The sequence below is a fragment of the Lottia gigantea genome (assembly GCF_000327385.1).
Source record: "Lottia gigantea unplaced genomic scaffold LOTGIsca_35, whole genome shotgun sequence".
Taxonomy (NCBI): Eukaryota; Metazoa; Mollusca; class Gastropoda; family Lottiidae; genus Lottia; species Lottia gigantea.
This window is the reverse complement of record NW_008709190.1, coordinates 1248906-1264684: the sequence shown is the minus strand read 5'-3', so window position 1 is coordinate 1264684 and position 15779 is coordinate 1248906. Positions and strand designations below refer to the sequence as shown.

General features: G+C 31.9%; 1 protein-coding gene across 1 annotated transcript; it reads right to left on the bottom strand.

The window, feature by feature from the left end:
* Positions 1-2255: 2255 nt before the first annotated feature.
* Positions 2256-14742, bottom strand: LOTGIDRAFT_120993 (hypothetical protein; the record flags this gene model as incomplete). Its single annotated transcript, XM_009058689.1, has 17 exons — positions 2256-2339; positions 2907-3116; positions 3637-3858; positions 3908-4070; positions 4121-4185; positions 4308-4396; positions 5183-5319; positions 6015-6169; positions 6712-6793; positions 7198-7261; positions 7916-8030; positions 8563-8667; positions 9189-9272; positions 9666-9768; positions 13325-13437; positions 13843-13927; positions 14525-14742. 17 exons carry the CDS (start codon positions 14740-14742, stop codon positions 2256-2258), a joined length of 2094 nt encoding a protein of 697 aa, XP_009056937.1.
* Between the last annotated feature and the right edge of the window lie 1037 nt (positions 14743-15779).

Here is a 15779-nt window from a genome sequence, read left to right as displayed (position 1 = left end):
TAATAATACCATCATACATACACAATCATACATCCTTCCTCACAAATAGTCCAAAAACTTCCATTCAAGTCAAATTAATATCCAGGATTCTCGAACGGTCTTAATATATAACTAGAATCATTGGGAATTGGGCAAATAGATCTATTTAGCTTTATTGAGATTAAAATTGAAGTAGTCTTCCTTCTTTACAGGCCGGTAGCCAAGATGGGGGCTTGGCCAAATTTTCTATAGGAGATCCCCAGACTTTAGAAAATCGTGTCTCCAATGGGCCTCCTCGACAGTAATAAGTCTTTAAGAGCACCACTGTAATACATAACAATTCACAAAGTTTTCCGGGAGGGGAGGAGGCTACCTAAACTGCCCCCCTTGTATGGACGTTTGCCCCTCCAGAAGTACTTGGCTGGCTACGGGCCTGCTTCTTATTAGTACCCCCTTCACATTGCAAAAGTAATTCAGTTCTATCCAAATAACTATAAAATCGCACATGCAAATAAACTTATTCCATTAAAACTAGAAGATATCCAGATAGAAAATTTACCTCTAGGGGTGGATTTCGTCTAATTCAATAATCCAGTTATATTTCCAGTGGTATATTTGGTGGTTTTAACTAATTTAAGTAATATAGTCATCTGATTGGTCAAACACTATAACAGATCTTAAATTTATCTGAACAGATCACTGTATTTCTTAAAGTTTGGTATCATGTTAATTTTTAGTTTTTTCGAGAATATGGCCCAAGATTTTAACAATGGTACATTATGCATTTTTTAGAATTTTCATGTCATAAATTCTAATATTACCGATTTAAGTTATATATAGAACAGCTTAAACCACCTAATAGGAATTGAAGGTGACATCAACCTTTGAAAAGCTTGAAATCCAATTAAACTGCTTAAATTATTGGGTTCGATCTAGCAAGTACATTGGCACAAGACAATTTTCAAATGGCAGAACAGAAGATGTATGCAGAAAATAAAACTGAATGATGTGTAAATGTCAACAGGTTTTATGTGGCAGTGGTTGTTTAAAAACCATAAAACAAATATCACACTATCATACTTTTATCACATTTATAAATTAATATATTTACATCATTCATACACTATCATACAACCTATCAATCAAAATCCTATATCCTGACTAATAATGGCCAAAAGAAACAGGTCTTTGATTTAAACTTTACAATGTCCAATGCCTTAATGCCTAAATTCAAAATGAAAATGCCATCAAAAAAATAAAATCTCTCACAGCCACTTCAGCAGCTTCTATATAGTCACCTAAATATTTCTTTAAGAGCCGATATGTCAGCTGTCCATGACACTTTTTAAATCAAATTAAATTCGACCTTCAGTGATATTTGAGACCATTGGCTTGAAGCTGTTATTAACAATCAATATGATGTCACTGGTCATATGACCAATCTGATTAACTTGAGGTTACAATTTCGTTTATTTTTTTGTGTTAATTTTTAATTTTTTATAGACAATTGAAAAATAAAAACAAGTTTTCTACTTAAGACCTGTCTTAAAGGTAGTATTTCTATCAATCACAGCGTGTCATAAGGAATTTTGGGATAGCAAAACCCAAAGTAGAAGGATGTTAGACTCTATAATTTTCGCTACCCCACAATTCCTTATTTTATTTAGAAATGGGTTCTACATCACAGGATTTTATTGGTTAAAAAATATTACTTTAGGACATGCCATTGGTAGGAAACTTGTTAGATTACAATGGAGACAATTCATATCTGAAACCAAAGAAAAGATACAAAATTGTAATCCAATTTTAATCAGATTAAGACATGACTGGTATGACAACTGCTACAATTTGAATTGAGCTCTAACCATCAATTAAGGGATTGTCAAGATGTTTTCTAAAATTTGTATGTGTATAAGGGACACTGATAGCATCAATTTGCACCAATCCAATTCCAAATGTCTGTGGTTCTTGCAATTCCTCATAAGCTATGTGTTTGATGACGTCACTAATCACAAAAGGCTTTATATTTAAGCATATTTTGCGATTAGTGACGTCATCAAACACTTAGTTATAGCAGAATTGTAGGAACCACAGACATCTGATTGAAAATTTGAATGGTGCAAATTGATGCTATCAGTGTCCCTAATACACATACAAAATGTAGAAAACCTCTTTAAAATCCCTTTCAAAGCAAATTTATAGAAGACACTCATACAAGTCCTATATAATTATCAGATGATATAATAACTCACACTCAAACTCTCACTCACTCAACTTTAAGATTTCTCCTCCAAGATTAAAGTTTCTTGAGGAAATAATTTAGCATCTTGTAATGTCTGTGTTTCATCTAACTGTGTAATCTACAAAACAAAACAAAATATTCTCAATTAAAGTATGGAAAAAAAACCAAAAACTTTTCAACCACAGAATATGAAATGGAATGCAGGGATATGCCATTGTTAACTCTTGTTTATGAGGGCTTTTAATGTGAATCCTTTAATTCCATGCACAGGCTGATATCAAGGGAACAACTCTGTATACAAGGAATTTTCAAGTTCAAGTAACAATTAATCAAAGAAAAGTGAAAATATTTTCAAGGACAGTAAAAACCCTTTTTTAAAGACTTTCAATGTGAAAACTCAAACTATACTATAACGAGGGCCCCATTGCACAAAAAATCATACGACCAATTTGATCAGAAATATGGTATTTTTCAATGTAAAATTTAGCATCTCAATCTTAGGATTGATCAGTCACTAAAATTGATTTTAAATTTTGTTTTATTATCCAATCAGATTACTGTATTTCTTCAAATCTGGATTTTATCTTAATTGGGTTTTCAAGAATAAGGTTATAAAGACAAAATGAGGTGAGAGGATGCTCTAGCTTATGTCTGCTATTCTTAAAAAAAGAGAAAGGTAGCTTACATCACGTCTAGGATATGTGGTTATAACTTTATATTCTTCTGTATGGAAACCTTTAGTTATTAAGAAATTGAGTAGTGTTTGTATTGTATCATCAGCTCGGAAACGTCTAGTGATAACATCACCACCTTGTACACGAAATCTTATCTGACTAATGAGATATGTAGCATCTTCAGGAGGTTCTGGTGCTAGAGATCTTGATACTGATTGTTGCTTGTTCTGCAAAAAAAGGGATTGTACTTAATCAAAGGTCACTTTAGAGATTTTGACACCCCAAGAAAAAGGGGAGCTTGTATCTAACTTATGAAATTTTATCTGAAGTTTCAAAGCAAACCCTAGGCCCTTTTCTCAGACAGTTGCAACTTAAAGATTATCTTAACAAGTGGTTGTCTAGCATGACAGTCACTTTCCTGATACATTTTTAGTATATCAGTGTGTCAAATCATACCAAAATTTTGACGCGATTTTTCAAGTCAAGGGCAATAACTAAAAACACGTTCATCTAAAGATCATCAAATTCCAATTGTCCAAATTCTCATCATTATAAATGATTAAAATCAGATGAAAACTGTACTCTCTATTGTGTTCAAAAACAAATTTTGACATGTTTTCCTAAGTCAAGGGCAATAACTCAAAAACAGTTCATCAAATGATAGCCAAATTAGAACTTGAAGATCTTATCATTATAAATATTCACACCAAATTCCCTTTCACTAATAAATACCTTTTTCACATCGTCTTCTTCTTGTTTCAGCCTGTCTTCTTCTCTTTGTTTCTCTAATTCAACTTCTAATATAGCTTGTCTTTTGGCTTCTTCTTCTCTCTGGATTTCAGCTTTAGCTTTATCAGCTGCTAATGACTCTTCATAAGCTGCATCTTGCTGCTGTTTGATTAATTCTCTATTCGTTCTTTCTTGCTGAATTTGAAAGAAAAAATTAGGATGTTTACATAGGTACTGCAATTAGGATCAATGTAACAGGGCAATGCTATGCAGACTATGGTACAATATGAGCCAAGTCGTTGTTAATAGCCTGTTTCATTTTTTGTGTACTGGGATCTTTGAAAGGGTACATTGTGCAGCAAACGAGACCTGTTTTATATACCATCCAAATTTCAAGACACAATTCCATGTCAGCGTGTCTAACCTGCATCACTGACAGGTGGAAACTTCATTGAAAAGGTATCATCAATGATAAAATCTTGAACCCCAAGTTAACCAGTAAGTGCTATATTTGCTGTATCTTACATATAATTTTCTAACGATACAAATGGACAGTATCAACTTATATCTACACTCCACATTGAGATATATAGATTATGTTATCCACAAGAAAACTAAGGGAAATACTAATAGTGCAATGCATATGTTTACTACTTCATTTAAATTTCGTCAAAATATCCTACCTCTTCAGCAATGTCTGCTATTTGTTGTTCTTTAAATATTTCTACAGAATGTATTAATCTTGTCATTAATTCATCTAATGTTACATGACCTGTCAACATAACAAGATAAAGTTTTGTAACATATATGGCAAGAGAATGAAAGAAACAAACAATCATTGTTTACAATGACTTTTTCTTAAGTTCATAAGTCCGATTCTTTTTAGCACTTTGGCAAAATCTCTTTGCATTTAATTTTCCTGGATTATCTGTACCAGCTAGGTCCATGGGAAGAATTTTAACAAAACATGACTTAGTCAAGGAATATCAATCTTTTGAGGACAATTATCGATGTAACTCAGCAAATGAATTAATTAACCAATTGTGCTACTGTCCATCTGCACAAAATGTAGTAAAAAATGTTGGTTCAAAAAGCGAAAAAACATTAGCGTTATCATCTTCATAATGTCCTAATGCTATTACGAACTTCATCTTATACCTTGACTACAATAGCCAACTTTCACAGAAGTTCCCTACTCATATGCCTCTGAGGACAAGTTTGGTGACCAAGAAAATAAATAATTTTACAGAATGTTAAAGATAGTGGACCACAGCCATATACGCCCACCACAGCATGCGGATGGTAAATATTCAAGATTTTGGGGCAAGGGCAATAACTGTGCTTCTAACGGTCGAAAATAGCTCAAATTCGAACTTGATCCTCGTTTATGTATACACATACTGAATTTCATTTGATTCCATAAAAAAAATCTAGTTTTGAGAGCGTTTACAAGCAAATGTTGACGGACGGACGGGCCAATGGACCAAAAGACGGACAGGGGTGCCGTCAATATACGTCCACATAGAGAGATGTGGGCATATAAAAATAAATAACTGACCCTGTATAACATCAACTATTTCATTAGTAGCGCGTGACCGTGATATAATTAATAATGCCGGTAAATCTTCACTTCTATAATTTCTCATCTGCGTAGCTGCCACACTTCCAAAGTGACGTGTTGCTGTAGTGATGAATCTAAATTCAAAATATATTGTTAACTTCACAAGATCACAAATGAAAATAACTGGATTCTGTAGGTTTGAGCCACGTCATCAAGATGGGCAATGAAATATGGCAAAAGTGAAAAGCAAAGAGAACGTAATTTATTTTGCTTTTAAAGATGGGTTTCCTTATTTCTTAGTGTCGAATTAAGCAAACTATGTGATTAATTGGTGTTTCTAATGAATTATCATGTATTCTTAAAGGTCAATCATAAATGTACATGTATGTACTGTCTGGATAAACAAAAAAAAAGACTTTTTGACCATTCGTGATCAGTCACTCTTTGGAATTCTGCTGGTAATTCTCTTCTAATTTAGCTAATTATGAATTAATTATGGACATATGAGACAAACTGGTATTTTTTCAAGTCATTAGAACACCTCAACTTTCTATTCATATAAGTATTAGCATTTTCATTTTCATAAATAAAAATAAGGGAACCCATCTTTAACTATTTGAAATCTTGATCAAAATGGTTTTAACAATTTTTTTTTATTGTCAATTAAATCTGTAAGACACTGTGAAAAAGCAAAACCCTGCACATGGTTAATTAAACTATCAAAAGCTTTAAATTTTATGGATTGCAAAAATAATGAGCCCATGAGCGTTACATCGAGCTTAGAGAAGTTCACACAACTGACATAAATGGAGACTGCAGAATTTCTTACCTATTTGTGTTGGCTTCATGAGTGAGATCCCAGGCCCAGGTGATAAAATTACTTGATAAATAATTGACAATACTATCAGAACATAATAATTGAGAACAAAATACATTAGAAAATATACTTCCATCATGATGTAAATATATAGCTAATAACTTCCTCTGAAATAACAATAACATATTGAATTACTGCCCTTGCTGTTAATATTTAACATAATACTAGGGGCAGACAAGGGTATTTTTTTGTATAATCATCTCAATTAAAGTCACCAGTGATTTTTTTACACCCTATCCCGAAAGGGGCACACATTTGTTTGTCAATCGGCAGAATTTTTCCACTGATCATAACAAAATGGAAGAGTCAGTATCAATCACCCATTACAATACGACGTACACAAGACAGCCGTGGGAATTTGAAACATTTAGAATAAGTAGGAGACATATTTCTCTACAATAAGGTGTTTATTTATTCAAATACCTTACAGTGGTTTAACAGCTTCCAAAAAGGCATAACAAACTTTAAAACCTTACGTAATATTTTTAAATAGTTTTGGCGTTATAAAATTAAGGGCTGGATTTTTTTAGTTCAAACTTTCAGATGATTAGGTTCTCTAGATTTTGGTGCATAGTTTTCTCAAATTTGAGAACAAAAAATTTTTGTCCCTTTAACTGTATAAATTTATAAACTGAAATAATGATCTTACATCTGTGGCTTTTAGTTGTAAAGATTCTTTTATAGCATCATCTAATGATCCAATAAAAAATACTGGATGTGTTTCACCGTATCTGAAAATTATAAATCTGAACTTGATCTTAGGGAATATGTTACATAGAAAAATACATATTCAAGACATCAAATCCAAACAAAACTTTTTAAAAAATGGGCAATGCCATGCAGGGTACAATGAGGGAATTTTTCCAGGACAGCGGCATTAGCCTGCTCTTTTTCGATTTCCAACTGTCAAGGGATCTTTAACATGCACATCCTGTGGCACATGGCTTTCGGTTTATTGTCTCATCCGAATGACTTGACGCTTTTTTCCATGTCAGCCCCTCTTACCTGCATCATTAACAGGGGGAAACCCGGTTGAAATATCCAAAGGTATCATCTGTATCATCTCTACCTCCTGAGACGACTAGTGAGACACTCATATAAAATATAAATTGTCTAGAAAATGTTATGTACATACCGTTCTTTAAATTCTCTAGTAAGATGTTCTAAAGCTTCTGTTTCATCTGAAAAACTTTCTGGCACTGTAAAGATAGTAACAATCAATGAATGACTGTGGGCTGTGTAATCATTAAGAACAAATGAATCTTTATCACAAACAATCTCCAGTTATTTTCATCTGATGACAACGCTTGTAAAGTGTGTTGAAACGTTATGTACTTTGTTATTAAAGAAGTGTGTTATACCATAATATATACCCTTTTTTTTTTTTTTTAACTATCTCCTATATACTGTATATTAACAATGAACTAGAAGAATTAGGTCCAATACAAAATGTCTAACATTCAGCCCATGGGAACAAAGAAAGTAATGATTACTGTGATTTACATAAAGATCAGGTAACCTTATTTTTAAAGTCTACGTCATGTGATAATGGTGTCATAGTGGACATAAAAAATGCAGGCCAAATCGATTTGGACTGGAAGTCGGGCTTTCATACTTGCTGACTCCAGAGCATTGATAATCATTTTTGATAGAAGCAATCAGCTGACAGCTTAGCTTGATTCTATGGGGAATTTTCAAATTCTATCCTCAAATTTCCAAACCGGATAGAAATTGATGAATTGAATAATATCCAGCTACTTTCTAACACAGCAAAAAATTGTAAAACTTGATTCAATGACACTCTAGTATCTTTGCTAATTCTAAAATCGTATAGAATCATAGCAATTACTTACTTAAGGTAGTATTTCGTCGACTAGGTGTAGAATCTGATTCTGAGTTGAACAGTTCATCTTCCTGAAAACTATCAATAACTTCATCTTCATCACTACTTAATTCCATTACAACTTCCTACAATAATATATATATTTTACTGTCACAATATTTCACTTCCTATAAATGTAAGTCTTCTTGTAATTTTCTAATTACATGTATTCTTTTTAAAGGGCCAGGTGTCTTTTTAAAGACAAATAATTCTAGACATACATGGTTTTGAAGGCTTAAATTACGAAGATGAGCAGTGAACACTATTACTGATTGGCTTAGCTAAAAAAAATTCTCGTTTCTGAGACTCAACTACCATTGGTCAAAAAAAAAAGCACCTGTCCCTTTAATTGATAATAAACCTACATTACTTTAAACAATAAGTAAAGTGTGCAATATAGTCAATTCACTTATTGTTGTTGATTTTTCATCCAGATCTGCAGATGGCATACAGAGCTCAGTTTTCTTACACGTTGTATTACAAAGTCCAAATGCTTCTGCATAGTCAACGAAGCGCCACAGGCCAAATGCTGACAACACATGGGAAAGCTGTAAATTCATTAGCACACTGCTCAATGCATACAGCTACAGTAGTTTTCAATATAAAATCATATCTTACGTCTGCAGTGTGTCTATGAGTAGATTTATTATTGGTTGTATTATTGGCCCTGGCTAGAGTTAATTTATGTGTTGGTAAATCTAGACCGCACTGAGATAAATATAACTAAAATATAGAAAATAACAAATTAGATTGAAATACAGATATTTTGTTTCAGAAAGTGCCTCACTTACTCTGCAATTTGGGCAACTCAGAGTCAAGGCAACTACATTCAAATTAACAACATCAAAAAGCTCAGTTCCAAATTTTTTGAAGAAATTGGTGGAAAATTCGAAAAAAGGAAAAATAAAGACATACAGAGCTTCTATTTGAATAGACCTTATTCATGCCTCATTTTGAAACCATCCAATGCGAGGCTCATAACACAAATTATGTCATATGTTAAAAAGATGGCGATGTCATTATGATGTAATAGTCTATATTATGATGCCTTGAAACACTCAATAGACAGCGGGAAAATGGGACCTATACTGCCCGTTCTCAGAAATGCGTGAAGGTAAACTTCATCTGAAAGAATCATTAAATACAAATGATATGATATCAAGTGACCATTGTATTTTCACTGAAAAAACTGTCTGTATTCTCAGTTGAAACACATTACATATTGGTTTAATTACAAAACTTACATTATCTTTGGTACCTTGAGGCCACCCTGTCCAGATCTGATGTCTTACTGGTATATCTGATACATTGGATAAATCTTGTTTCACCTGAGGAGAAAATATCCTAGTTAATGATTTAAATTTACTAATCAGTTATTAATTACATCATTAAAATATTTTCCAGTTATTGAGATGCTCTAATGACCAAATTTGATCTTTATTACTTTAACACACAGATGTAAATAGAAACTGGTTATCTATTATGATTTCTTTTTTGGATGTTTTTTTTCTCCAAATTTTACCCAAAAATTTCTGTGTGCAGTTGTTTAAATATATATTGGAATTTCAACCTACATTTCAACAAAAAAAAAATAGTACGATGGACCATAAGTTGAACATAATATACATAAAAACAAATGTCCTACTTAAGCACTGGAAATACTGATTAGTAATAAGACTATGCTTGGGTTTTCGTCAAAAAAATAAAACAAGTATATCTACCTCTTGTACAGTTTTTCTACCAGGATATTTTAAATTATACATTCTATATCTACTACTTTCATTAAATGATATTTCTAACTTGTATTCTTCATTCATATCATGACTACTGAAAAATATATGAGCTCAGGTTTTTTTTTCTGTTTAATCAAAAAAATATTAATAATACAGCGATTAGATTTCAAGCGCTCTATAATGAAAAGTTGTTTTAATTAAATGTCAATGCTAAAAGCAATCAGTTTTGTTTTAATATTTTCCCATTAATACTCAAATAGAAAAAGGAAAATAAATATTTCTAATGTTAGATGCTATTTTCAAAATACTTACTTGTTATTATCTAAAGGTTAAATACTTACTTGTGTATATGGTTAAAATCTCCATGTTTTACACTTACTTGTGTATATGGTTAAAATCTCAATGTTTTACACTTACTTGTTTAAATGGTTAAAATCTCCATGTTTAATACTTGCGTAAATAAATGATCACTGTGTTGAATACTTACTTGTGTAAATGGTTATCTTTTGAGTTAAATACTTACTTTTGTATATTGTTATAAACTATGTATTAAAGACTTACTTTTGTAAATGGTTATTATCTTTGTGATAAAAACTTACTTGTGTACATCGCTGTTCGTTCATAATCTTGTATCTCTAAATTTGTAACTTTACAGGAGAGACAAAAAAACTTTGAAAAATCTAAGCTTTCGATCTAAATAACTCAGGTTTTCATTAAAGTCAAATCAACGTTTTCTCACATATTTTCTAGCAATAAAATCAAGTTTGTTTCTTATCACTCGCGTCAAAACAGACATACAACATTTTGATGAATTTTGAAAAAGCAAAATCCGAAATACACCAATTTTCTCAGCTTTTTATACGCCCACATATCTCTATCCGTCAACATTTGCTTGTAAACGCTCTAAAAACTAGAGTTTTTGATGGAATCAAATGAAATTCGGTATGTGTATACATATTCATACAACGAAGATCAAGTTCGAATTTGAGCTATTTTCGACTGTTAGAAGCAGAGTTATTGCCCTTGCCCCAAAATCTTGAATATGCTATTACTCTTAGTTTTCAACCGATTTTGATGAAACTTAAAATGGATGTTATTGGACCTAAATCGAAAGGTTTAAGAAAGTTTAGTTTACTTCTGATTAAATTGAAAGCTTTTCAAGATTTAGGCTTCTTACGTCAGTTTTGAGGAGTTATCGCCCTTTTTACACTCTAAAAACTAGATTTTTTGATGGAATCAAATAAAATTCGAGCTATTTTCGACCATAAGAAGCAGAGTTATTGCCCTTGCCTCAAAATCTTTAATTTTTTACCATCCGCATGCCGCGGTGGGCGTATATGGCTGTGGTCCACTATCTTAACTAATATTCTGAAATATGACGATTTGTCAACCTTGAGTCCATTGAATGGTGCTTCACATCATCGATAGATTTATATATTTGGAGTGAACCAGTATCAATACTTGACAATTTTGCACACAGACTTTAGGAACCTATTCTTATTGAACATCATGGGATTTGTCTACATAAATGGTAGAGCTAGGAAATATTCTTGGAAAATATATTTGAGATTTGAAGTCCATAGATGTAAACATGATATTGTAATGAAATAAAGAATGGAAAACTTGTTATTGTTATCAAAATATTTGAAGGAAAAAAGTAAAAGAAAAAACAGCAGACAACTAATAAAACAATATAAATTTGACTCCAAAGAGCAACTCCATTGCATCCAGTATCATACATGATAATGATTAATTCCCATGTAGTAATTCATCAAAGAAGCTATGGTTATCTTTAGAAATAAAAGATTTTCGAAAATCATTGACTTACACACTACGTTCATATATAATCTTGAGATAATATTCAAAAGAATGTTGCTGTCTGCCGTTCATGTTCTCCTATGAACCTCTCTCTGTTCGCCTTGTTTTATCTTGTTATTCTTCCCACATTTGCTGTTTGTTTTAATACTTTTACTTGGTTTTAATTTCTTGCATTCCCTATCAATATCAATTTAAATAGGCCATCTACCTTCATCAAACCTTTATAGTTCTTCCCTTTCATTCTCAGCTGCTTATTCACATTCTTTTCCCAGTATAACCCATTTCTCTTGTCTCTCCTGTTGTCATTCCCATCTTTGTCTACGTTGGGGGTATGTCCTATTAATCATTATCACCATCATCATCTGTCTCATCTTGTCGTCGCATATCATCTAAATTATCTTCTGCACTTGAGATAAGCTCTCAATCTTGATCACGATACGAGTCATCTAAAAGATCTTCATCATCGCCAATATCTGTTTGCTTGAACAGTGGTGCTTTAAGATGGATTAAGAAAGTATTCAGAGCAGAATCATTTAAAACTGTATTTTGTAAAATATCTATCTATAGGTTCGTCATCATTAGCTTCAGATTCAATCCAAATCCATCACCTCTTCATTCATAGATTGGTCATCAATAATGGTTGAAACTATATTGCTGCTGTTGCATATAAAGACATCAGATGATTATTCACGTTAGATACAGGATCCAGAGAATTAATGGACAAATCCATACTGAGAGGGATAAGATCGTCAGTGGTGTGAAGTTGATTAAATTGTGAATAAACAGGTAAAGTGTTGGTTGAGGGCAGTTGATCAGTGGTTGGTGCACCTGGAAAGGCGTTCTTTTTATTAAAATTATGAGATCTCATCTGAAGTGTTTTGGTGTAGGTTTTGTGAACATAAGTGAATTTCACCTGAAAGTGAAATGATTAGATTAATATAATAACATTAAAATGAATTAGATCATGTCAAAACCTTGTATGTTACTAAATTTGGAAAATCTTAATTTCAAAAACTTGTAGACTGTCAATGATTAGATTTATTCTAAACTACCATAAAATGAAATACTTCAAGTTCAATTAATGAAATGAACATGCAAACTAGAAATCTTGGAGACTATTAAATTCTCTCTCATTGAATTCCAGATTATATATCATGAAATATGAGACAAAGTCATCATAAGTGATTTTAGCATTAAATTTAAATAATTCAATATCAAATATCTTTAAATAACATATAAAAATACTCACCATTAAAAGTAAGGCATATGACATCAATTTCATACGTGGCCAAGATACAAGGTTTAAACGTAAATATTTCGGAACCAATAAAAATACAATTCATGACATGGCTAAAAAAAAGTTTTCTAATTTGATTAGGATTATGACACTGACAGTATATGTGGTAGGATGTGTAGGTTCTAAGTTTTTTTTTAATCTTTAAAAATTTGAGAAAATTCCGAAATTACGAGGTTTTGGAACCGTAACGACAATCTGGTTAACTCCATGTTTAACACTAACTTGTGTACATGGTAACCATTTCTATACTTACTTTCGTAACTGATTATTATCTCCATGTTCAACACTAAATTAAGTGTAAATGGTTATTATCTCTATCTATTAAATACTTACTTGTGTATATGGTTATATATTCACCATGTTAAATACTTATAATCTCAATGTTAAATATCTAACTTCTGTATATGTTTATAATCACCATGTTCAATACTTATAATCTCCATGTTAAATACTTACTTGTGTATATGGTTATTATCTCCATGTTAAATACTTACTTATGAATATGGTTATTTTTTCCATGTTAAATACTTACTTGTGTATATGGTTATTATCTTCCCGAGATCTTGATAATGTAGGATTATTAATATTTGGTGTTAACACATATAAAGAATTGTCTTTTGGTAGGTGTAAATCTCTTAATATAGTCTGAAAAAAAGCATTTTTCATTTGATAAGGTCATCAACATGTGAATATCGTCTCATTTTAAAACCAGCCGATCAAAACACCTCCTCCAAGCCATTTTTTATTTGTGTTGTTCACATAAATGAAACTTAAATAAGGCAGTTCTGATTCACCAACATTCACTGCCTCATATAAAATGAACAACAACTATTTATTGTCTAATTATTGACAAGGTGGTGTTTATTTTCAGTTGGCTCTGTAAGAGACTAATCGCATGCCATAGAAATCTACTTGATCATAGCACCTCTAAAATCTCTAATTTCTCTATCTGTTTTGTTCTAAGAAGAGTTCACTATTCAGAAGCTCTTCTTTCAGTTTACAGAATATTGAAGTTTACATCTTATTAACACAAAGATTCTCAATACTTACTGTATCGTCAAATTTTCTTTTGATGCCCTTTAAAACCTGTTGACCAGCAGGAATACCTATTTCTCCCTCTAAAATATCTTTGATACTACCTTTAATTTAGAAAAAATATCAAGTTCAATAGAAGTCACCAAAATTCAAACTGTTTAAGATTCGGAAAGAACATTACGCCATACATTTCTTTTCTGATCTTGAGCAAGTTGACATATTATAATGTCAAAAGACAAAGTTTACATTCAAAATTTTGAGAAGAGATCTAGACACGAAATTGGCACTGATAATTTGGGATAGAACACACTTCTTTGACATAAACCATACAATTCAAGACAAGCTTAAATTTATTTTTTTTTAATGAATAAGCTGCCAAAAGCTGTCAGAACAAATAAGGCCAAAATAAACCGTACATGACATTTAAGCTTAACAAGATACGAAAATGAAAAGAAATTTTGAATAGAGATTTGGACACAAAATTGGCATTGATGTTGTCAAAAAAAAAAAAAAGAATTTTGCCCTTGATAATTTGGGATAGAACACCCTTCTTTGACATAACCCATACAAATCAAGCCAAGCTTAAATTTCTTTATTCTACTTAAAAAGGTGTCATGGAACAAATATGGCCAAAATAAACCGAACATGTACATGAAATATAAGATTAGCAAGTGATAAAAATTAAAAAAAATAGTACACACCTATTGTTTCATTATCAGCAATAACAACAGGAATATTTCTATCTCTATATTCTACACTAAAATTTAACATCCTGCGTCTAATATTGCTGTAACTAGATGATGGTACAGACATACCAACAGCTGCTATATGACTAGCAGATGCTGCACCTGATGCATTTGAGGATTCATCATCACTGATATTAACAATATCTTCTATAGGACTTGGTATGTACATGTGTCCACTGTCTGTTGCTTCATCTGGAATTGCTGTTGAAAAGCCTGACGGTACTGCTTCACATTCTCTGGGTCCAACTGCTTCAAATGATGGCATAATACTGTTGACAGCGACCTACAAACAAATTTTATACCTTGTGCTCAAAGAAATTTAAAAAAATCAAAATTAAAACAAGGAAACTCAATCATTGGTGATTTGTAGTTAATTCATTCAATTGAGCAAAACAAGTTCATTCTGATAATGATCTCAAAAGAGGGTATGCATTGGTCACCACATAATTAGTCAGCATCAATTTTTTGACGCTCAGAAAGTAAGCCTAACAACAAAGGTAAGTAATGTCCAATTATCTGAAACACATCAAAACTTTTTTCCCATTCCATTTGGTATATTTTTTAGCTCAAAGGAGGAGTATGTACCAGTTTCAAATAATAAGAATTATCAAGAAATCATGCATCCTACTGTACAGAGATTTATTTCTGTTAAAGACGGGTTTCCTTATTTTTGAGTGTCATATTAAGCAAACTTTTTGATTAATCGGTGTTAGGGTGTATTGAGACGAGTCTCAATGAAAGCACTGGCCTAGGTCACAGAGCAATAGATAAGTCTATTGATTATGTGAAAATTAGTTAGTCATTAGTATGATTTTAGTTGAAAAGACACAAACACAAAAATACACTGCATGTTATATAATACACTGTATATAGCCATGGCACCAGTCCTGAAATAAGTATTCCCTGAAATCTAACTCAGAAATAGATTAATTTATTGATAGAACATGATACATTTATATTAACAAATCTATGCTCCTAGGATGAATGGACATTGTTCAATGGTTCAAGTCTACCGTGAAAGAGGAAATTGCTAAGATTTTGATTTCTTTTGTAAGCTACAACCAAACGTTTCGTGTATACATGGGGAAATTTGTTCTGAAGTTCAGCTGTAGAATCAAATGTCGTTATAAAGGGTATTATCTGGTTATCATGTTGAATGTTGAGTCCATTTTGGCCTCACAGTCTGCAGTTGATCGATCCAATAAC